The 25,056-nt window shown below is 46.9% G+C and overlaps 1 protein-coding gene across 6 annotated transcripts in view; it reads right to left on the bottom strand.

Moving 5' to 3' along the window:
• Nucleotides 1-25,056, bottom strand: part of CTBP2 (C-terminal binding protein 2) — a 130,399-nt gene that overhangs the window by 28,628 nt on the left and 76,715 nt on the right. For 5 of the 6 annotated variants that reach the window (XM_062579896.1, XM_062579899.1, XM_062579898.1 and 2 more), the window contains exon 2: nucleotides 24,368-24,527. In XM_062579896.1, the coding sequence (XP_062435880.1) occupies nucleotides 24,368-24,425 (58 nt within the window). In that variant the 5' untranslated portion in view covers nucleotides 24,426-24,527. Of the gene's footprint in view, nucleotides 1-8,232; nucleotides 9,917-24,367; nucleotides 24,528-25,056 lie in introns of those variants that run through there. The other variant, XM_062579895.1, reaches the window with a different exon arrangement.

The raw sequence follows: 25,056 nt of genomic DNA, 5'->3' as shown, positions 1-25,056 counted from the left end.
CTGCAACTTCCCATGCTCTAAGCTGGTTGCATAACGTGAATCGGCACCGCGCAGCAAGCTCTCGAGCGCAGCGGCTTGCGGGCGCCCGCGCCGTTTCTGCCTGTCCTCCTGTGAGACCTGCTTTCCGCACGTCTCTGCCAATTCGCTTGCCGCCTCTGTGACCGCGGAAGACCAGTCTCCCTCTCTGCTGGTCCCCCCTCTCTCCCCTGCCTCGGCTGACTGCACACAAGCACACACACGGGTCCCATCCTGTGCGCACCGAGCAGAGGAGACACCTTCCTCCCTTCACCTGGCCGCACGACTGTACTGAATGCTTGGATTTGCTCTCCCCAAGGGAGAGCTGGCCCCCTCAAATCTCTCTCACACCACAACCAGTAAAGAAATAACCCAGTTATCTTGTTCTTAACTTGTTCTCTCCAACCCCTGCTCGAGCAGTCCCACCTCTACCTGGATGACCACCTGACAGAAGCAGAGGACAGCCAGGGTACCTCCCTTTGCATCCTCCAGGAGAAAGCCCGTCTACTAAAATGAAACAACCACCGAGAGAGAAAACTCAGTGTCAGCACTCACTCAGCAGAAGTTATAAATGTCGCATTTACTTCTGGCTTCCCAAATTCCTCCTTTTCCCTGTACCGCCTCGCAATAATAGGATAGTCAGAAGGAGCTGTTCTGGATTTATCTTACACGCTTCTCCCAGCCGCAAATCCCTTGCAAGGTGCACTGTATTTCGCGGTACATGTGTTTGCAACCCTGAGCGCTACCTTGCCTCTCCCAAATACCTCGGTTTAGAGTCTGGAATTTTGTAATACTGAGCCGCGCACATTGGCTGTCGGCACACACTGCTACCGCGCCGATAGTGCTTAACAGTCACCTCTCCTCCTCCTCCTCCTCCTCAGCGGCCACCAAGATTCATATCACAATTAGCTTTCACAAGCACCCTGTGCTTTGGCGTAACGTATCCCACGGTGTCATTAATCCTACAGTTATCCCAAAATACAAACAGATATCCCAGTCCTGATGCCTGCTGCCGTATCAGGGGACGGTCTTCAGCCCCGTCCGCAAAGCAGCCAGCTCTGCCCTTCCCACTACTTCAGTGCACCATCTTCTCTACGGCAGAACACAGTGAGTCCCTACCTATGAATCATTTCCATCTTCTGCGCTATTTTTTTTCTTCTGAGCATTGCAAGGAGCTAGCAGAACTGCCTTACTGTTTCCTTAATCGAAGCAGGGGCAAATTTGACACATCTGAATTTTAGGCCGAGTAAAATAAAACTGTGCTAAGTAGGCAAATCACAATGAGAACAGGAATATTATGATTCCAGGTAAAATTTAAATACCAAACGCAGGGAAAATAGAAACTTTTTATCATATGTATAAATAAAACACTCTTTTAACTGGCAAGCATCCAAAGCAGAACAATAGTTCTTAACAAACAGCCAGTAGTGCAAGCCAAAGTCAAGCTCACCAGTCTATTTTAAATGCAAAACTAGCTGAAAAGCAAACAGTCAATATCAGCACAGAGCAGTACTACTTCTAAAAGTAATTTGAGCTTTAATAATTCAACAACATTTAATTTGCTGGTCTTAACAAAGGTGGATTTTTTTTTTTTTTCAAAAGCCGACCTGGATGGATATAGTATCTCTGTAAGATACACCCCAATTTGTGGTAAGAGTGCCAGGCACGGGGCCAAACAGCGCGAAGGATTTGCTGCATGGGCAGCTGCGTCCCTGCAAACAGGCCCAGGGAGGTCAACGGCACTGCTCCAGAGCGGGAAGTTTGTTTTAAATTGTTTTAAAGCTGCTCCACCGCAAAAACGAGCAGCAATTCTGGCCTCTGCGTGCCCTGGATCAGGCCTCAAACCGCAAAAACAGAGCACAAGCAAGAAGCCCTCTAACTGATTTAATACGCAATATTTGAACACTAGCAATATTTCCAATATTTATTTTGCATATGAGCCCTCTTTTTATCGTAATTTTGTTTCAGAAATTTTCAATCACAAACTTCCAATTAGTAAGTGGAATTCCTTTTTATGTATTGCTTGAGAATGTTAATAATAGTTCTTGTGCTAATAACCTAACTCCTAAACGTACGGGAGGAAAAGCAGCACTTCATGAAATATTGATATACACTTGGAAATTTGACAATTATCTCCAGAGCTCCCTGGTAAAATCTGAAAGCAAATAAATAGCAAACATTTCCTGTACTCATTAAAATACTGAAAAACAGAGAAAGAAACCTACTCATTACCCATTTGACAAATACAACCTATTATTTTTAATAATGCACAGGCATTTAATGCATGAAATTTACAGCTTCTTTTGCTTAAAGAAACCACTTGTTTTGTAGATCTAATTTTAAGAAATGCAATAAAAGTAAGTTTTATGGAGCTGACTCCTTTTGCAGGAGTGAGAGGGTAAAATCGTGTCTATTGAAATTGAAGGCAAAACTACCATTTATCTAGATGGAAGCACAACGTCGCTCTCCTCGCTCCCTTCTGCGTTTTGGAAACTCCTTGTCCACGGCACAGAGCAATTCTCCCCAAGTGAGAAATACTAGTTTATTTGACCGTTCTTCCGCAAGCTTCTGAAACAGGAGAGGGGGCTGGCAGTCGAGAGCGCGGGGCTGCCGGCCGTTCGGCCCCGTGCCTCGGCTACCGCGAGGCAAGCAGGGGCCGAGCCTTCGCCCTCCGGCCAGCCGAACCCCCGGGAGGTCCACGCTGCTGCTCAGCGGCACGTGCTGTCGGGACCAGCAGCAAGCGCAGAGGACAACTGCCCTTGCTGAATAAATACGAACTGCAAGAGGAAAACTTCCAGTGCAGAGCACGAGAGGCTGCTTAGCGCTGCTTTAAAGCGGAATCGCTGGCACTAAGGTAATTCTGAGTTCTGGGCCTTTCGCCCTTGACTGCTGATGAAGCAGGGCCGCCTCCGCGGCGGACAAACAAACAAACAAATTAGGAAATTCCAGATCCTTAAAGCAGACGTCTCGGTCCGCAGATTAAAAATTCCCACTCCTGCACTTCAACGTGAGCAAGAATTCAAAGACGGGGGAAACTTGTGATCAATATGGATGGCAACCGCTGACCAGGTGGGACAACTAGAGCTCAGCGCTGGCTTTCTTCATGACTGCAGCCACCCAACAGGAACTGCAGATGCTGGCAAGCTGCCCACTCCCTTCTCTCTCCCCCAGCACGTATTAATCAAGGTTCCCTTCCCAGAGAAAGCCAAATATATGCGCTTGCATGAACCACTGTACGTTTGGAGTATTAACTTGAAACTTTATTATAAAGCATCCTGAGAAAGGAGACATAACAAATAACTGCATAGAGCCTCTCTTTCTCTTTTTCTTTTCTTTTTCTTTTTTTTTTTTTTTTTTGTGAGGATGCCACTCTGTGGGTGACAGTCGGAGACTCCAGCCGGAGCCTGGACCATTACAAGCACAGGCTGATGATCTACCCGTGCAGTAGACGAGCGTGTAGGCGGCAGCTTGAAACCGCTCAGGGCTGGGCGACATCCGAACAAGCATCAGGGGCTAAGAGACCGGCAAGTGCTAGGGCTAAGAGACCGGCAGAGAAGTCGAGGGCGCACTGGAGCCTTTTCTCCCGCCGTGGTTCCTCGGCTACTTGCCACGAGACGGCGCGCACGGAGATCCCACCTGCACAGCCGCGGCACGTAGGCCAGGCACTTCCAGGGCACCCCAGCTCTGATCATCTTTTTCTGCCTTTTTTCTTGAAAGCGTATCTTAAATTATTTCTTCTCGTTGCGTTTGCTGGCGAGCAAAGCCCCTTCGGCGTACGTACGTGCCACATCCGAGGGAACAGCTCGACAGCCGAGCCGAGCCCCCTCCGGCCAGCCGCGAGGGCCCCGCGGAGGTACCGGCCCCAGCGCGACGCCGGGAGCGGCGCGCCGCTTTCCGCCGGCACGGTCCGACCGCCTCGCCGGGCGGCACGGCACCCGCCGCAGCCTGGCCCTCGCAGACGGAAAACGACGCTTACGCCCCGAAAACACGGCGAGGTCGAAGCCTTCTGAACCACCCGGGACTCGAGCGAGGCAGCGACGCTGCCCCGGCTTTACGGGAGCTAAAACTCACCCTGCTTAGGAGCAATAACGCCTATGAAAAAACCCCAGCGAGCAACACTGCTTCAACGAGCACGAGCAACAGCAGACAGATGAGATTATAAATTAGCTTTCTTTAGCAAAAGCCAGTGGAATGCTGTTAACGTCAGGTTTTATTTAGGTGCAAAAGTCAAAAGCCAGTCTGCCAGTTGCTATATATAAACCTTACTAATATACGTCCTACGTCTCCAGCGTTTATTTTAAATCAGCGGCTTAATGATTTTGGTCGTCTGCTTTTTAAGGATTCGTCTCAGCACCTACTTCCCTTTTAAAAATAACACACGGTTCAGTAGTGCAGCATTTCCATTAAACTGGTCTGTAGTTGAATGCTACGGGAAGGACAAGGAGAAGAAATAGAAAAAAATGTTTAATACAATAATGATCAGAAACCTTTAAAATCTTTTCCCTCTGTGAACACTTTATGTTTGTAGCTATGGAAACTACTTATAAGAAAGCTAAAAAAAAAAAGTCAGCAAATATAGTCGGAGGACGATCTGGATATACGAAAGTCCTAACAAAGACAGAGAACCACAGTCACAGGGCAAAAGGGAAGTGTAAATTGAAGATGACAACACTTGTGCATCTGACAACATGTTCTCCTCAGACAGGCCAAATTCATTTTTATTGCCATGGCACTAAAGTCAACGAATTGCAATTGGAATGAGTCTGACGCTTTATATTGCTTTTGATAAAACCATTATAAAAGAGCGTTTCGACCTTTAAAAAGGGTCTCTTAAAAGCGTATTCTCCGTCCTCGGTGCACTGTGCGCGCGTAATGGCCGCAAACAGTCGATGTTTCATCCAGGGAACTTTCAGCGCACCTCTCGCGCGCGCTGTTTGCCCTCCTCGAGGGTGGTCCCCCAGCATCGCCCCGTGCCGCAGCTTGGACGCCGCCGCGGCCGTCGGGGCCGCGGCAACGGCTCTGCTCGGCTCTACCAAGCCTCTGATCCTCCCGTCCGCCTCTGCCGCCATCCCCAGCGAAACAGGTCACGTGCTAGAAACACCGGCTAAGCGAGGCACGACGAAGCGTTAAACGGCGTAAGCAGAGCTGAGCTAATCGCAGCGACGAGCGTTTCTAGCTGGGCCTTAAGCCGATAAAGAAAAGACGAGCCTCGCGCGCATCACGGAGAATTACTTGTCCGAGGAAGGCAGCGGCTCTCGGCCCGGCTCCCCCCGGGCCGGAAAAGGTCAGGATTTTAGTATCTAACCAGTCTGCACCTGAGGATGCCGAGAGGGCACGCGCGAGCCACAGCTCGAGCCACCACCCAAGGGGCGCCGCCGCAGCGAAGCCCCGCTGCCCTTCCAGCTCCGGCTCAGCCTGCCGGAGAAACTCAGCCTCGCTACCGAAGTACGTCATTTTTCACCAGCCAGCCGCTCTGAGACTGACAAGTTGGAAGAAAAAAATACAAACTGAGCAATTTAACGAAAACACCAGCAAACACGCGAATCTGAAAACACACCGCGGACGCAGAGCTCAAGGGAGCCGATCGGTGACCACTGCTGGGCCTGCACCTCGCCGACGCGCCCTACCCGCCTCCGCTGCGGACGCCCACGCAGCGCCGGGCACGGGCCTCTCCTGTGCCCCGTGCCCCAGCCGCCCGGGCCGGGCAGAGCCTGCACAGCGCTGCCACGGCTCGGCACGAGCCCCCCGGTCGCTCGCTGCAGGAGGGCCCCACGCGCCTTGGAAAACCACCCAAACGACCTGCTTTAACCCCGTTGTTGTCTCCTAACAAACTCTGCAACGCTGCTGGACCACGATACACATTTCGTGACCCTCCACGGAGCCAAGAGAGACCCTAGAGAAAGGGATTTGCAGCCACGCGGAGACAAAGTCCGACCCTGAAGCTCTTTGCAGCTTGTGAATCAAGTACCCATGGCCAAAGCCATGGCGAGGAGAAGGCTCTTGGATCCCACAAATTCATCCTCTATCTTTCGGCGGGTAAACAGGATTCTTCTGGATTTAGTCAAGTTTCTGTCTTAAACTGAGCGTTTTTATTAAAAAACGCATTAATATATTGGTAGAACTCTTTTATTACCTTGTGTGTGAATGCTCCTTAGAAACAGTGGTCCTTAACGAGTAATTCCTCTGCCCAGCTAAAATACCTACAAACTGCCAAGCCCAAGCCTTCAATTTTCAGCCCGTATGCTTTCATTTGCAGCGTATCTTACCTTGACTTCTGGTTTAAAAATCTATTTTTAAAGGAAGAGAACCTCTCATGCGGTTTGGGAAATAAAAAGGGAAGATAAATAAAAACGAAGACAATTCTGCGGGTCCTACTTCAGCTAAACCTTTCAGCGACTTCAATGAGAAGATAATCTTTCTGTGATTATGGCCAAACCCTCCCGTTGCTTAGCAACACATAATTAAGGAATATGTTTTCAGATCCGCTTTGCAAGCTGGCCATTATCAGATGAAATTACTGGAGCAACAAATGTCATCCTCATGCAAATGAGTTGGTCGTAGGGGGGAAAAAAAAAACACAAAAAAACCCATCGGGCTAGCGAGCAGGAGCGCCGAAGCCGAGCGCCGCTGCGGGCTTCCTCGTGCTGCGCACGCACACAGGCTTCTTGCAAAGCGCAGGAACCGTATCGTGATTTTTGGGGCACATCGGGTTCAATACGAGACAAACGAAAGGCGGGTTCGATGCCTCGCGCCGGCAGGAGATCGCTCCAAACGCACGCGCTCCAGCAGCCGCTTGCAGCAGGACTTTCACTTCAGTGCTACCAATCCTCTTGGCCAGATGTACTGCAAATAAATTAACATATTTGTGTTCCCTGCGCTGTGCCAGGGTTTTTCTGCTTCTTCTCCCCACCCCCACCCCGCTTTTTTTCCCCCCAGGCTTTGGGAAATGGTTTATTTAAAAATAGTACCTGAATGTACTACTACTGTATCTGAGCCATGTCAACACATAAGGCGTTGCCTAATATTTAAATGTTTTTTATAAATCAGTATGTTACACAAACTGCGTAAAGGATCCATAACCTTAAAAGAAGAGGCCTCTATTTTCTAGCTATGAAATTACGGAAAGCTAGGCAAAAGGGTGCGCCAAATGTCCGCATTTAGACAACTTTATCATTTCCACTCGCAAAACCTTGCTTTATTTAGATTCCTGTGGAATGTCATCACCGGCCTGGCACTGTTTCTATGCCTATAAATGGTATACTTTGATTAAAGCTTTGTGTTTGTACGCTCGCACGGCACATTGTTTGAGACTTGTTTGCATGGCAGTTCAGCTGAACTGCACCGAGAGAAAATTCCCTGCTCACGGAGCCACTACCAGGAAAAACACCTAACAGGGCTTTTTGCACTTTTTTGCAAACGAGTCAAGCCACAAATCGTCCAAATTTCCCCCTAGCTGCTTAGAAGGGAATTTTGGGGGTTCGCTTCCGTCAGGCTCTGAACAACGGCACGACTCTCGACTTCCCACCGCGGCGAGGTAAGCGTGCTCCAGCTCGGCAGCCTTCTCGGAGGGAGCCGGGGACCCGAGCCCTTCGGAGACGGGCAGGGAAGAGGAGCAGCCACTCAGTTTTAGTGTCCTAGCGGCTAAGGACAGGCTTTCCGTTTTAAGCACAGACCTATTACTTTAACAGTTCTATCACTTCGCTTACAGGCAATTCTAAGAGGAAGTCAAGGGGTTTATTTTATGTGCCTGATAAAACAGCAAATTAATAAGAAGGGAAGACTGGGGTAATGGCCAAAGGTAAGTCGATTCCAGAGTAGCACCATTAGCTACCTGATAAATTTAGTCAGAACAAAGCTACGCATCCCCTCGGAGGAACACGTTCGTGTCCGGTAACACCGTAACAAGCCAACGCGCGCCCAACGCCGCGGCGCCGCCGGCTCAGCGCCTCGCCTCCCGCCGCCTACCCGACCGACCGACCGCTTTTAACGGAAGCCGGCTGAACGGAGAAAACTTGCAGAATTTAACCGCACACCGAAAAGCGGCACCTTTAGCTCTGAACAGCCAGCGTGGTGCTAGGGAGAAATCCCGCTTGCCGCCTCCTCTAAATAGGGAGGCGTCGACTATTTTGGCACGAAACCCAGGTATCTCTGACTGCTTCTAAGCAACGACCCAGCTGCGCTGAACCACCCTCCGGACCAACGCGCTCAGCGAATTACTTGGTTCAGGCGATGCCATGGTGGAGACGATGACGGGCGGCCCGGTGCGCCGGCTGAGCTTGGGGTAGGGGGAGTGGTGCGCGGGGAAGCCGGCGGGCGCCAGGGCGGGCTCGGCCGGCGCTCCCTGCTTGCGGAGCGGCTGCGGGCTGCCGTGCGGGCTGTGCGCCGGGGACGCCGGCGCCGTCCGCTCCCTCTTCATCAGCTCCATGGGCACCGTGTACGTGGTGGGATACGCCGTCCTGGGACTCGCGTGCGGGTTTGCGGAGTAGCCGGAGCCCGGGCGAGGGTGCACGTTGCACGGGAGAGGAGCGCTGTATCCAGAGTTAGGGAGACACTGAGGCCCCTGGGAAGCGACCCCCGACGCAGAGTAGGCGGCAGTTTCCAGGAGGTGCTGCGTCGGGGCACTGGACGGCCGACGATTTATCTCTCCCACCCTCGGAGAGACGGGCTGTAAAGGCTGCTGCACGGCCGCACCGTCTACGAGGGGGCCCGAGACGAGGTGCGCGCCGTACTCGCTCGGCAGCTCGCTTCGGTGACTAAAACTGTTCGAGCGGGTCCTGGCACGGAGGGCGCTGCTCTTCCTGTCAAGCCTCTGGAGCTGCATTTCGGTTTTGAAATTATGGGCTAGGCGAGAAAGCACTCTGGCTTGCCCGAGATTCGGGGCCACAGACTTTATATCGTTCTCCTCCATCATGGCTAGCAAGTTGGGGGAGTCAAACCCTTGCTGCAGCAGAGCGCTGAACGTGCTTTCGGACACTCCTTCCGCGCGCAAAAGCGCGAGGAACTCCGGATCGAAAGTCTTTTTGCCGTCCTGCGCGGAGAAAGCGGGAGGCAGCTGCGCGTGCGAAGGAGTCGCGGCAGGTTCGTAGCCGTCGTAAGGAACTTTAGCGCCGACGCTTTCCCTGCCCGGCCCGTAACCGCGACTCACCGCAGCCGGACCCAGGCTGCCGTCGGGGGCGACGGCGGAGCTCGGATCAACCACCAGGCACGTCGGCGCCGTCTGCCTGGCAGCCGCAGCCTCCATGGGTCTTTCCGGCGTCTCGCTGAAGAGCGGCCTCCCCGGGAAGGCCGGCGCCTCCGCCGCGTACCTGGGCACGGGGGGCTCAACGCCGTACCTCGCCGGAGAAGGATCCCTGTTCCGCATCCTTTGCCCTTCCGCGATCACTTTTGGATCCCTGTACACGCGACCCGCTTCGGCGGGCGGCCGTCCCTGCACCTGATCCCAGGACAACCTGCTACCGGGCATCCCATAGCTCGGCAGCGGTCTGTTCATCGCATGGTCTCTGTAGTAGCGGGGATCTTTAGGTGACCGGGCAGCTAAGGCTGGGTCACTGTAGTAATCCTGAGGTGGCAAGGAGCTTCGCCCGGACATGGCAGCCTGCCTCTCGTAGTAGGTGAAGTCAGGAACCGAACCTTTCCGTACGGGACCCTGGCTGAAAACGGGATCCTGGTACGGGTACGCCTCTTGCTTCAGCTCAGCACCTCCTTGCAAGATGATATCATTTGGCCTGTGGTTCGGCTGCTCGTACCAACCACCTTCGCCAGCGTAGGTCAGAGAGTTTCTCCTTCCCGAAGGTCTTTGGCTTTCAAACGCGTTTTCGCTCTCCCAGTTGCCTTCGTACCACCCCGCAGCATCCCAGCTCTGAGAGCGGCCAATGTTCGTGTGCTTGCTTGGAACAGGCATCGGAACAGGACAACTTACTGCCGTTTAGGTAAAGAGGAGGAGGTGCCTTGCTGGGCAAATCTTCTCACATGCATCCAAAACAGACCGTGCTCTATCTGAGCCCTTCTGGGAGTTCAGAAACAACCACTCGGTGGTTTTATCTTTCCAAGCATTACCTGAATTATTAATTCTTTGAAACTTTAGGAGACAAAGCATACAGCACCCGCTGGTACTCGGTCTCGCTCCAGAGCGGCCGCAGGAGAGATCTTTTCCGTACGATTCAGGCACAGAGGAGAGCTGCCGCGCTTAATCCAGATGCTTTATCCTTTCCTGCTTGGGACAGTTTGCTCACATGGACAACTGGCCTAGCAGTGTGTGAGGATTAGGAGCTAAATAAAACCTCTAAAGCCTTTGCTCCATGTGACATCATTTTAGCCCGATGAAATCTCCTGCACCGACCCCGCCAGCAACCTCAATACCCGTTCTCCCCTGGGAATTATTTCTGCATGTTATTTTTATCCATTTTTCATCTCAGTTGTCTCCTTTCTGGTAAATCCACTGTCCCAGTCGGCACCAGAACACACCAGGAATCAGCGGTGGGATAATGAAACCTGTACACAGGCGCGCACACACACACACACACACCAGAAAGCTTCAGTGTCAGCTCAATCTTAATCCACCCTGATGAAATGCTAATCCACTGCACACAGCTAAGGACAAATTAAATGGGAACAAACAGGCAGGCCTAAAAAAAGGCCAATGAAAGATACTCGAGAACACAAGAGCGATTAGAAATTAGTTAGGTATCCATTTAACACTCTATGAATATTGTAATTTGCTTTGAAAATTGCATTTTTTGGTTGTAGTTTCAAATTAGCTGCACTAACTAGGCTCCAAAAGGACTCTTTACGTTATTATCATAATACGCAAATCCTTTCATCATCCCAGGACAGAAAATTGTGGAGGTGTAATCTGGAATGTATAATTTTAAGACCCTAGCAGAGGTCAGGGAAAAGGAGGGGAGGATCAAAGGATCTAAGACCCGGTATTACAAAGCAAAAAGAGGTAGGAGACTTTTGCCTATTATCTCCTGGCTTCCTTTAGAGAAAAAAAAAATACGTGTTTATGAGATGGAAAAACACTTGGAGACATCAGACAAAACTGAGTTTGTATCTAGCAGTATTTCAAAATGCACATAAAGCATTTTTTACACTTAGAGTAGGCAAAAGGATTTAGATGGAATCACACCACAGAAAATTGTTATTTGGAAACATAACAAAAATTTCCATATATAGTTACCATTTTCAGAAGAGATATTAAAATGGCTCCCCAAAACATGCATCTAAATTGTCATATGCTGCTGATGCTCAGACATTCCTTTCCACGTAACAGTAGGTCAAACATTGCTTATTTTACTAATCATCGGGGCGAAGTAACATTTTCCTTTTTTAACTAAAAAAAAAAAAAAAAAAAAAAAGGGAGAAGATTTTGTCTTTCTCTACTGCAATAAAAAATTTCTTCCTCTCCAACATGAGCATCCCAGGACTGAATCCGCAAAAGGAGCAACAGTCACCTTTTCTTCTCGGTTTGCAAGACAGCTTGTGCATTTTTCATGGCTAATCCACAATAAATGTTAGTGCACTAGCCATCACATGATAGAGCATTGTGCTATTATGATAGCTAAATCACTAATACAGTTTAATGCTTATACTTGCCTATCATACTAATACCTCTGGGCTATACTTCTGACCCAAATACTGACAGGATCTTTTAGTAATCCTTAAATTTCTTTATTGCGGTAAATATTATAAATCTTCTTCAAACATTCTCCCCTTCAATTCCATCTCCAAGAACCACAATCTTTAAAATTATGTTGGATATCACACAGACACGCAAAACACAGGCCCCAGAAGATTATTTATGCAATTCTTGGAGCATATCTGATTGGCATCACACTGAATTAACTAACAAACTTCAGGCACATTGGAAAATTTCTTCTTTTGTGAGAGTCAAAATGGAAAGACACATTTGTGGCTTATAAATAAAGCAGAGAACATTCTAACAAACAAGAACATTTTATTACAACATCTTTGCTAAAGAATAAAATGTATTCCCAACTGGATACTGTAGGATCTGTGCCATTTGTTTGTACTGAAGCAGCAGAAGAGAGCTACCAAAAATGTATATGAAAAACAATAAAATACTGCTCCCTAGATCAAGGGCATCTCACATCATTGTTTTCAAAGAAATCGTTAATGAACTTAGCCACCATGTTAATCACCAGTTGACAATAGAAAAAAATGTGTCATAGAGAAATTAAATTTCATAAAAGCTGATCCTGAACATCTGCAAGGGAAGTTGGAAGGAAGCTTTAAACATTTACTACCTCTTAAAAAAAAAAAAAAAAAAAAGCTTTAATTAGCCCTCAGGTCTCATGACAGACACACACAAGAGACCTCACCTAAACCACCATCCTCGTAAGCGGTGGCCTCATAAGTGCCTGGCTCTGGCTCGCGTACGGGCCACGGCAGGACCTGGAGATGGATCTCCGAGCCCTTCCCAACCTGATCGCAGGACCACCTTCACGCCTGGGCTGCTCCAACCAACCACATGCCCTTGCACCAAGCTTCCCGTCACACGTGAGACCGCGCAAGCCTTGGGCAGAACGACTTGCTCTTCTCCTCCTGCTTCACGGGAGCCAGGCAACTTAAACGTTAGACCTGACACCAGAAACACTCATGCATATGGATGATTTATCCAATCCACTCTGACCTCGATGTAATAAATTAACTATTGCTGTGCTTACAAGTCAGCAGAGGTGAACGCCCGCAGGACCAGGTGCGGCGTGGCGGGAGCCCGCGGAAAAACGCTCCGCTCCCAGGGAATCAAAAAACGAATAACCGGTCTGAATGAAATATTTACACAGGGGCAGTAAAGGGTCTTTTTTTTTTTTTTTTTTTTTTTTTGCCTTGTATTCTTAAAAGCAGCTCCCATGCAAATCCCAGTAATTCTGTAGCTATTTCCAAATGCAGAGCCAGGCTGCAATCACCAAGAGAGGGCTCGGAGGAGCAGGAGCGCAACGCAACACAACGAATCCTGCCCGCGCTCGGGAGAGGAGGAAGCACCAGCTCCGATGAAGGGGAGACCATGGATGGCCAAAGAGGTGGGACACTTACTTTCACCTTATTTTTTCACTCTAGAGGTATTTTGGAAAAAAGCACACAAAACCAAAACCCCCCAAAAAAAGCTGATCAAGAGATTAAATACTCTGGTATTTCAGATCATGTGAAAAAACGCAGTTTTGACTTCATACACTGGGTTGAGATTTAGTGTTGATAAAATACATGGTAGATTTTGCGAGGCTACGCCAATGCAGAAGAAATCAGCTCGGAAGAAAATGTAATGATGGTGAAGATGGCAGATGGACTCACCATTCATTTCAGATTTTGGAAACAAGCTTTGGAAAAATTATTCCATGTAACTAAATGCTACAGTTCTTTTTAGTTTTTTTATTATTTTTAAATGCTCTTTGAGTACAAGTTTAAATCTTGTTTCTAGTGAAAACACAAAATATTTTTCTTTTAACATAGCGAAATGCTGGTGCTTTCTTCCAAATCATTTTTCTTCCAGGGGAAGTGGAACGGAAACAACGTAGTGAACCTGCCAAATGTCATTTCTGGCAAAACCAGTTAGATGAATCTTTCCGCCTCCCTTTGAGATCAATACTAGAAGGGCTATTTTCTTCTCAAAGAAGAACAGAACCCTAACTACGCCAGTGAAAAATCCTCGGGAGAGCAAATGCACCTAGTGTGAATGAAGATCCCAGGATCCCGGACACCCAGCTTTTATTTTTAGCTCCGCCACCGTCAGGGAATAAATTGCTCAAAATCTTAGTCACAGTTTCCCCTTTAATGAAGTGGGCTACAATCATGTGTACCCATCCTATTTTCAGATGTCGTTGAGATTAATCAGTGGTGACAACACATTCTCAGGTGACGAGGTAAAAGCAGCAGAAAGTCAGTGGGATGATAAATGCTGATGCCCCCTGCGCTCGGCAGGTCCATGCCCAACAACAGGCCCTGTGAACACTGCGCACACACAAGTTTGGGGAAAAAAAAGATAGGAAGAAATTGGGGGAAGAAAAGCGGAAAGAAGATGGCCCAGATCCTTGGAAATTACTACATTTACTAAAATTTGGCTCCGCCAAAGTCTCGTTCGCAGCAATGGGCATGCTGCGTAGATGGACCTTCTAGCAGTCTCTTGAAATTAGAGGGGCACAAAGAGAAAATTAGCAGGATTGTGCAGGAATCATTTTCAATAATCAAAGGAAGGGAACAGCATCTGAAAGCACTCAGCGCTTGAAGGCACGTCACATGCTCTTACCAGCTTCCAAACCGAAAGCAGGGATGCTTCACAACTTCAACCAAACGCTCGTGAACACCAGCGCAGCGCGCTACTGCAAAGCCTGCCGGAGAGCAGCCTGTCATTAAACGATCATTGCGTCACCTAACTATAGGTTTTGATTGCTTTAAAGCGAAAAATGAAAGCTTATGTCCATTTGTACCTCAGCCCCCCGGCGCCGGGATATAAATTTTCTGCAACCGTTGGCTCACGTGAATGACGGGCTGGAGGAACGCACTGGACATGCTGCCCCTAAACCCCCGGCACAAACTGGAATTTGCAGCTTGGTTACACCATTCCCTCCGATTTCTCACAAACGGACTCATGCGTAAGGAGGAAAGAGGGGGATATCGTGTTCAGAGAAACGGTCGGACAGTGCGTTATCTGACCAACAGCACATCGCTGCGATGCCCTCGCGAGCGCCAGCACTATCCCGGGGACTGGCAAAACCCCCCGCATCAAGGCGATGCGACAGAAAGTGCCGTCGCGGTCCCTGACCTCTCGCCTTTCCCTCCTCTGCGGCACCTGCTCCCTCGTCCTCATCCCAGGGCCCACGGACCCATCGCAGCCCGGACGCCGTCACTCGCTCCCTCCTGTTTCCTCATCCCCAAGCCCCGATGCATTGCCCCGGTAGGTGAAAATCAACCGCCAAGTAACAGAAATGCGGCAAGCTAGCAATAATCCGAAACACGCTTGCATTTAAAAACAAGAATTGCAGTTGTAAAACACACTTTGAGCTGCTGGAGGGAGCACTGCGGGCTCTTGAAACTTCCATCAGAAGCAATTCTAGTGCTGGAAGGCTCCTTTAAAAGTTAGTAGAAGACGTACTGTGAAATTCTTGCATTGGTAAAGGAATAACAAAAATATTGCATGTATTCCTCTACTAGAAAAGTACATACTTTCAAGGACTACAAAACAAAAATCAATCTGAATGCTGAACAGCAGTCGAAAAGCCAGTACACAAGGTTCACTGGACATATCCCACAACTATTTGCAAAGATCTAATCTATGAATGCTCTTAAAAATAATCCTCTAGAAATCACATCAAGCACCTCGTCTCCAAAACTGAGTATTAGACCTTGAGGTCAAAACTCATCACTTTTATTAAGAGTTCAGGATTGAGATTTAAGTAGCATGTATAATGAAAAGCATGGGAATTATATCTGTCCCAGAAAGCAGTAGAGAAATCCGTTGTTAAATGAATATATATTATAATTCTGAACTCTCCCATGCGTGTCTGGGCTTCACATAAAAAATAATTAATTACAAGGTTGTAACATGGTCCTGCTACCCCTAGTGATGCTCAAGAGCATGAGACGTGTACTTCACTTTCAGACTCAAAATAGATAAAACCAAAACAAAACCAAGAGGAAATACTATTTGAGCAAAAGACGACATCAATTCATTGATCTTCCTTATAGATTAGTGTATTTGAAGGCTGGAGGACCTATTAGATATTTCGTCTGACCTTCACTTAGGTACCTCAGCACAGAGAGCCATGCGAGCTCCCTCTGTGGGCGCTGGGAGCCACGGGCCGTGGAGATGCTGCTCGGACGTCGCTGCTCACCGGCCCAAGGGCGCCGAGAGCCGTCTTCCCCACAAGCGTATGCTCTTCCCAGCCCAAAACGCATCCTTCAATGTTCACATGGGACTGTGACCTAACGGGACAAACACATGCCCTGCACAGGGAAGACGATGGGACTTAGACCCAGGCGTTTGGTCTCTGCTTCTGCCCTCTCGTCCGTCTCAATGGTCCTCCTCGACCGCTTGGCTTTTTTGGTTTCATTTACTGATCCCATGAAGGGGCTACTACCATTAACTGGGGGTGACACCATTCTCTCACAAAACTGCATGCCAGTCTGCAACTGCAGCTAATTTTGTGAAGCAAGGTGCTTATTAATAAATTTTGGGGTGCTAGATGGCAGTAGAGAACTTTTCTTCCCCATTTTGTTCTTTTTTTTTAAAGAAAAAAAAAGATGACAGCCTAGGGAAAGACAAAACAAATTAATAGTGTAATAGCCTATATAAAAGTGTCAAGAAAGAAGCGATCAGTCCCCATTAAGTTTAACACAACAAAAATATGCATCCAACTCCAGAGAACACACTTTTTGAAGAAAGCCCTCAGATATAAAGTACATACTGAAAACCTTCCTATTTTGGCACTTAGATCCATTACATCTGTTCACAGATACTGAAAAATACGAAAGAAAGTTGTGTAACGTGTTTCTCCGCAGCTTTATTTTAGTATAGCCAGATGTCCCACTCCTGTCAAAATATTTACTAGTCAATATTCGGTAGAGTCAGACTCAAATCTGAAAGCCTGGTCCAGATCCAAACGTCTTCACTCCAGAACTACTCTAATTTGGGAGTTGTGTCTGAGCTTTCCCCAGCATTTTGGTAAGGAAGGAAAATACACACCACTCTTATCTGTCGCCGAGGACCGAGTCCTTTCAATCATGTGTTTGGGAGAGGGAAAGCAGCCAGCTTCCATCCTGCACAAGGCTTTCTAGCACTTCACGGAGAGCTGCTCAGCTGACTGCAATTGCACCAATTTTATGGTGAGGAGCCCAATTTTCCTGTCTGTCCAGCCCACAGGGCACCTAAACGATTTGCCCAGAGGCTGCAGCACTGCCCCATGGCTACCCGAAGCTCCACGCTCCCTCTGAAGTTCCTCACTGCATATTCTGGGATATGGTTGTTTTTCTTAGCGATCTTTAAATGCAGCACAGAATTTGGAGTAAGGAGGAAGAAACCACAGATATGATGACAACGCATTAATCCGTACCCGGTTAATTTAAATGGGAAGCCTACTGAGGATGAAAATTAAGTTGATGGTATTGAAGTCATCAGCTATAATTGCTGCTTAATTAATGACATGAAGTTATAATGCTTGTTAAATGGAACCTTGTTTTAAGGCGCAGGAAAATAGAAAAATACAAAGCAGAATTAGCAGTAAGACACATATTTAAGTTGCTGCAAATGTGGATTTAAACGCTCAGATAACACAATGGAGGTGCTTTTTTTTTCCCCCCTCTGATTGTGTGTATAGAGCAACCAGCTCTCAGGGAAAGTGGTGCTGTACTCCTTGTACCGGCCTGAGTCACCTGTCTAATACAAAGCACTTGCATACCAAATTCAGAGACATTTTTTCTGTAACCTTATCTGAACGTGTCTTTTAGCGGATGCCTGGGGGATTGTGTCAGGCTGGCTTCAGATCTGGCTCAAGTCCTAAATCTTGTCATACGTAACCCCCCCACCCCTCCCCATGACATGTCACAGGGGATATATTGCACGTAAGTCAATGTATATAAGAAGTCTACACAGAACTGAAAAACTAACTGAATAGCCTATGCCTCCGCGCTGTAAGGACAACACACTCGGGAACGGAGACACCCAGCACCTCAGCCGCAAACTGGAACACGTCCGCGTACAAATACAGGGAGTCCTTGCCTCAGCTCGGCAAAAGGACTGAAAATCATGGATTAACGTGAATATGCTGGAGCGAACGCACGGAGGCTGCTGGAATTCTGTTCATCCAGAGGATTCTGTCCAATTTGAAAACATTTTAAGATTTGAACAAAACCTATTTATAATCAATAACAACAATACCTGCTCTGTCTCTATTGGCAAACAGGTAGTTAAGAGCATTGCTGCATAGCACGCTTTTTGTTGCCCAGATTGGTAAAACATGGTGTAACCCAGCTTTTGCGCAAATCTGAAGCAACTTTTAAATCCTCTGTACAGGCCAATGAACTTCATACGGACTCCGTGCAGCAGCTGAATGTTGGGAGCAGACAGTTAGATGTTCAATTAGTGTAAATCAGCACAGGGTATAACAGCAGAGGATCTGACAAGCTAACTTTTCCTTTTCTCTAGGCAAAATGTGGTAAGCAACCCTTCCTTAAAAGCCTGACGGCTTATGTCCTTTGAGGCAGAAACTTAAAAATATATATATATATATATGTGTGTGTGTGTGTGTGTGTGTGTGTGTGTATGCGTGTGTGTGTATATATATATGTATATATATATGTATAAACTTAATGGGGGGGAAATCCTTGTACTGTGTTTTATATTCGTGGAACAAAGCAAACTCAAAAAAAATACAAAAGAAAGGTCTATATTTGTTCTAAACATGTCATTTTTACCCAGGATAAGCAGTTTCTTCCACACCGAATATCATCTTTAACTCATTTTTTCTCATCAAATGACTAGTGGTGATAAGAATTTCCTGAGAAAATAGGATTCTATTTCTAAGCGGTAAAAATAAGTATTATCAGATGCTACTTGGCATTCAAATTTGCAAGAACGGAAGAAACTTCCTCTACCCAAATATTAAACATACTCTTTTTGGCCAGTATTAAACCATCCAAAGGAACAAGAATTGGAGGCAGCAGCTTTCCAAAGTTGCCTGGTCATTTCTGATAGGCATTATCCCGGGATAGAGATGCTGAGCACCGCAAGAACCATTTTGCAACACCACACGTATCACAACATCTTGTAACTGATTATTTCCTACACAACACCAGGCCAACAAAACACTACGCACTGGAAAATGAGAAAATGCCAGACCTGAAGTTGCTTATACAAAATCAATGGGGAAACATGGGAATGGAAAGAAGGGAAAGCCACCTCCCTAACTGCCCAGTGTATCATTGGAAGGTATTTATGTCAGTTTTTAAAAACAGGCAATTGCCTCATCTGAAGAGGATGCTGAGGTAGCACCAAGAACATAAATTAATAGCTCAAAGAGCTGAGAAACTTGTGTATTAAGCACTGAAAAGTGCTACGTGACTGGTATTTGTTGGCCATTAGACATACAAAAGGACCCGAAAGAAAACAAAGAACGTGAAGAAAAGCGAACGGCTTGCTTGGTGCTGCACACCGCTCTGCTCCTTTGCGAAGCACACACAGCTCCGGTGGCACACACTGTTGCATAAGGACATGATTCCTCACTGGATAAGGACAAATGCTGAAGCAAAATCTGTATCAGAAAATGCCTGGGCTCCCTCAGCCTCGCAATTATTTTTTCTCTTCGCTTCTTGCTCATCTCTGGGCTGCCACTTTCCAGGTGTCGTGTTGGAATAGCTGACTCATAAATGTCAGTGCAGACTTTAACCTATAAAGCCGAGCATAAAAATTTCATGGCGCGAGCTCTGATGGCAGCAGGGTAGCACCGCTCCGACCACACGGAGTGCAGGCAGCAGCTGGGATCTTCGGAGAGGGATTCAGTGGCACTGGGAAAGCCAGGCTTTGCACAGAGGCAAGCTACTGCCACCAGGCATCCTGGATCTGCCGACGCTTTGCTTCAGCAAAACAGGTGCAGAGAAAATAGCGCATCTGCAATACTGTAATAACCTTGCCTATATTCTATGGTCTTAGTGGGGTCTGCCATGGTTCTTCCTCAGCTACGAGTTTCACTCGGACTTCTGCTGCCCACCACGAGGCAGAGACTGCCTGGAGGGATGGATTTATAAACAAACAAGTGGAGGAAGCTCCAAGATTGGAATGTGCATTTTTCCTCCTCATCTCCTATGAGGCACAGGAACAAAATACTATAGGATCACGCAGCTCAAGACCATCATAACACATAGAATTAAGCTAGTCATGAAGAAGGCTGGAAGGACAATCTTACGTCTTGCACTGCCCAAGCCTTCTGTGCCAGTTCTCTCCGAGTGCTTCATCTCGGCCACCTGGTCTAGTCTCTGTCCAACCTCTTTACTCTGATTTACTCCCTCCTGTCTTAATCCCAATTCTTCTCCTTCCCACGTATGCCCTGGCAGCAGCTCTGCCATGCAGAGAAAGGGTCCCCACGGCCACCACTTCCACCTCCAGAGGAATATTACAAAGCACAGAGTTGCCAGATAAGAAGCTAATGGGGACAAGCACTAACTTAGTTTCTTTCAAAAGCTTCTAAATTGGCCAAAATTTGGGAACAATAAAAGGCATGCTCTTGACACCACAGAAGTTCTGTTGCAAAATTCAGACTTTTTCCAAACCAGGAAGGCACCATAGCTTCCAAAATAAACAGCTGTAAGACTTGTGTTCCGCTTTGTTTGAAATATAGCACAAAAGCACTCTTCTCCATCACTTGTTATAGACGTGGCTGAACAATTTTTGCTGGAATTCCCTTTTTTTAAAAAAAAAATCACCCTAAGGTAAAAACTCATCATGAAATTGAAAATTTTAGCTCAGACAGACATAAAGCGTGGCAAAATTACAAACAAATGAGATCAGGATCTCCAGTAACAGGTGCTGGACAGCTCTTAAATACAGCACGAGCAGCTCCACCTCAAAAGCTTGTTTTGACCTGCTATGTAATTAGACATGATTACACAAACAGAAATTATGTAATCCACTCCTCACAAATTGTTTGCAAAAGCCCCAGTCGTTCCCCAGATAGACCCATGCAGATCTTTCCACCCACGCAGTCCTCAGCTCTCTGGGGCAACCCGAAAAGAAAGAAGCAGATAAGCCAAAATCAGGCTGAGCGCACTCAGACTTTGCTTCACTCTGATGGGCATCAGACACCACGCTCATTCTTAACAGCTCTAAATGTCCTTATCGCAGGCTGTAGCCCTAACATTTCTTTATCCCCTCAACTCTGCATTTTGGTCCCACTCAGAGCAAAATCTACCTGATCTAAAGTGCTTAGAGATCCAAACAGTGCTTAGAGAGCCAAACAGTTAGCTTAGAGGGAGAAGTAATGTTGTCGCATAAAGATGTTGTAACCACATATCAAAAAACAGAGTAACTGGTTAAGCTAGGAAATGCAGTGAGCCTGAACTAGCTCCCTTCCTAGAACAAGGCTCTTATCCAGACTATGAATTGGCATCTCCAAAGGTATTACCTCTTGGCACAGCTTGGATTTTGTTTCAGTGGCAGCTGTCCTCAGGTACTAACATTTTCACTGCTACTGCCCATTTAACAGAGTATTGCAGCACTTCAGCTTTTTAATATACTCTTCTGATGCAGAGGTAGTTTGTAAGCTCTTCAGATTATTAATTTCACTCAACACATGGATATTTATGGTTCCGTAAATATACATACTTAAACTGAAAAAAAAATCTTTTTTTAGTAGAAGTTTTAGACTCCTTCAGTGGCCGCTTCTACAGCGCAATGAAGACTTCAAGTGTTCGGTATTATCATCTGGCAATACGGACAGTGATTGCAACACAGAGCTGGAAGACCCGAGATACTTTTTTCCAGAGCTGGCTCTGGAAAACCAGAGCCAAGCAGAGCATGGCATGAATTAGGTTTGCTCCTAAAATACTCTTCTAGAGTGTGTGTCATACGTAGGAAAGGGGATGGTACAGAAGCCCATCTTCTCAAGAAGCACAGAAGTCCACATACATACTCCAAAAACCTTAGCTTTTCTGCCAGTAAATATAGCTATACTTGTTTAAGGAGAAAAGCTGCATAAGTGCTTCAACAGAACAAGAGCTCTTTAAATAGAAACATCTTTGTATCATGTTATATTTGGCTTGATGAACCACAGAAGCTCGTTTTAGTGACTACCATTCTGTTAGAAGAAATTTCCATCACCGGTTTGTTGAAACAGCTTCCTGATTTCTCACTACCTTTCACCAATTATTCCATACACTTTTCAAGACAAAGCCAGCAGAAATGCTCACTTTTTTCAAGCTGTGTTTTCACAACAGCTGGAAAATCCACTCTTCAGGGCTCTACTGCCCTATAATCCAAGATAAGGAGCATATTATAAAAAACAGTATTCAGAGATGCCAGTAGTCTGCAGTCCTACAAGCCTACTATTTTGGAAAATCCTGTGCTCTTTGCACTTTTAAAGCTAATTTTTACGATGTTGTTTACGGTCAGCTCCAATCTGCTGCCTATAAACACAACACAACAGTGTCTTATAGCTGCGAGTCTCATAATTTAAATCAAATCACAAAACAGGTGACAAATGACAAAATGTGCTTTAAAAAGTTATGTCTACTGCACATTTACAGATTAGAAAAGACTATCTTTTGGCCAAGAAAGAAGAAAAAAAGCTCATATATCAGAGGAAAATAATCTAAACTTCAATCACATCTAAAGCTCTGTTAGCAGGTTTGTCGTATGATCCTTTTGAATTCCTTGTATGCTCAGCAACTAGATCTGATAATAAACATCAAACTGGGAAGGCAGCTTTTGAAAATCCCAGCTCAGCTGACACAACTCTTTTAAGTCTGGTTCAAAGTAAATTTTGAAGATGAGATAGAGTACTACACCTGAGTGTTTACGACATTCGAAAGGAGAAATGTCTAACTCCACACTGCGATATATTCTGCATGTTCCTTCACAACTTCTCACCTTTCTCTGCTTTGCCTCCCCCTCCAAAATTAATAGGGCAGCACACCCTCCGCTCTGCCCCAGGGAGAGCGGGCCAGCAGCACATTAACCCCGTTCAGATTGGGTTAATTAAACAGCGAGGTAGAATTGCCTTGGCATTTTTTGGTATTACGTGATTAAATGAAGAGCTGTTTTTTCCAGCCCTGTCCACTCTTCTTTGAGCTTGGCATTTAGCCTCCGATACCTGCTCCTGCTTACCGAGGAATATCAATAGCAGCAGCGTATTTCATAGGAGCCCTGCGTGTGGAAGGAGAGCACGAGGATCGCCCTAATCCATCAGAAGCTAAATAATTCACGACAGGTTTAAAGCAATGGTAAAGGTGTTCTACTTCGGTGTACCAGAGCGAGCAATACATAACGCATAAAAATCAGTGCAAAACCCACTCCGCTCCGCTGTTCAGCATTTTGCACTCGCTGGAAACTCCACAGGGCCCCAAACGTTCTGCTATAACTTGCAAAGCATAACTTCGATGTGAGCTCTGTGCTTTTAACCAAGAGCAGACTCTATTTCAATTTGCCGGCATTCAAGTAACACGGCAAATGGTTACCCTGCACGCCAGTAATTGCCTTCGTGAGAGGAGAGAAAAACGGCAAGTCTTCAGGACTCACAACTTAAGATATTCTTGTAAAAATGACACTCTTCTTTTGCTATTGCCCGCAAAACTTTTGAGACAACCATCTGTTTGCATACGAAAAGTCCCAGAGCACACGCGGAGAAGTCAGAGGACCTTTGCCATCACTTGTGCTCCCGTGACTAACTTACACTATGTGAAGCTGGGAAAAAAAAAAAAAAATCAACTATAGACTTTCCTGCTGCAAAATTGAGTAAGAAGAAGGTAAAAGCTTCCTTGCTGTATACAAGAATGTGCTATTAATAAAGAATGACTTACAGCAAATCTGCCTGATCACCACACATCTACCAACGAAAGAAAAGCCACTTTTCTAACCATTTTCCCCAAATCTCTGGAAATACTTAAACAGCTATTCTTTAATTTTCCATCTATTTAACATATGCTGATAGCCAGTGTTATGGGAGATGGTCTACTTTCACGCCGAGTGAACAAATGATTCTGACGTAGTCAAATCTCTGTCCTTCTTCGAGGAGCTAGTAGAAATCAAACTTGAGGAGCAGCACGGGCAGCTGCATCCAAAATTCAGGATGCTCAGTTTTACCCCAAATGCCTTGAAGTCTGCTGATTCAGCTACGGATGTGCCACAGTGGGGCTATGGACAACAGCGGTAGGTGCTCATGTCCATCACTCCTCCCCACAGAGCTGGAGATGCTGGAACTGGAAACTCTCAAAGACGGATGGTGGGAACCACTTGTTACCATCGCGAACTTGGCCTCTTTTTCAGAGACCTCCAGAAAACAGCACATTTAACAGAGCAGGACTCTTCTCAAGGCAGTCTAAATACAAATGATGTTTTAAATTGTGATTGACTTAAATTATTTCGCTAGTAAGTAGTATGAAATGACAAAACTTAGTAATTAAACAAAAATGTTGTTCTACAGGTGGCCTTTAAAAGAGAAACCAATATACCATTTGCCAATGTTTCAACATTGATATGATTATATCTGTTCCAACACAGAAGACAGAAGACCTAGTCATGGATCTACACCTTGTTATTCTAGGTGTGGTTAAAAAAAAAAAGGAAAAAATTAGGCATTCTATCTTAAGTCTATCAAATTTTCCAAAAACAGAGGAACATTCTCCCTCCTACCTTCACAAATTCGGTCCAGGCGCTGTCGCTTGACTTTGTGTTTATCCACAAGTGCCATTCTTGGTGGTATTTTGTAACTTCCTGATTCAAAAAGCAAAGCAGTCCCCCAAGAGCTCAGGCAAAGTCACAGGAGTCGGAGTGCATAACGGCCCGGTCGATCCTGGAAAGAAAAGGAAGAAGCCTGTGATTAGGACTTCCAGTCCTGGTGACGAGAAGAGCCGGCCTCAAGCGCAGAGCGGCTCTTCCGAGACGAAAGCTGCCAGCTCTGCACTTCCAGCGGCCGGTGCCCGACACGGCACCGCGGGACGAGTCACGGCTCCCTCAGCTTCCTCGCGATCCGGCGCGCCAGCACGGTACAACGGCCAGCCACAGCGCTCCACGGGGCCTTCCGAGCCCCGCGTCCGCCGCAAAAACCTCCTCCGAGCAGGTAAAACCCATTCGGCTGCTCCGTACGCTCGCCCGTACCGAAAGATGGTTAGCGAGCAGGTAAGGAAGGGAAAGCGGCTTTTGCTCTTCCAGTGCTGTCACGCACACAGGACCGCGTTCAAGTCTTACTGAAGCCTTGCCCTGCAAAAGCCATCGGCAGAACCTGGATCTGCGCTGCCGGAAGGAGGCTTTGATCCGCACTCCAGCTGTCGCTGTCCCCTACCCTTACCTTCAGGCTGGAAGGGCTAACACCGAACTCGGGC

Source organism: Rhea pennata, chromosome 7 (genome assembly GCF_028389875.1).
Source record: "Rhea pennata isolate bPtePen1 chromosome 7, bPtePen1.pri, whole genome shotgun sequence".
Classification (NCBI taxonomy): domain Eukaryota; kingdom Metazoa; phylum Chordata; class Aves; order Rheiformes; family Rheidae; genus Rhea; species Rhea pennata.
The sequence above is the reverse complement of the archived record's forward strand: the minus strand, read 5'-3'. Positions and strand labels throughout refer to the sequence as shown.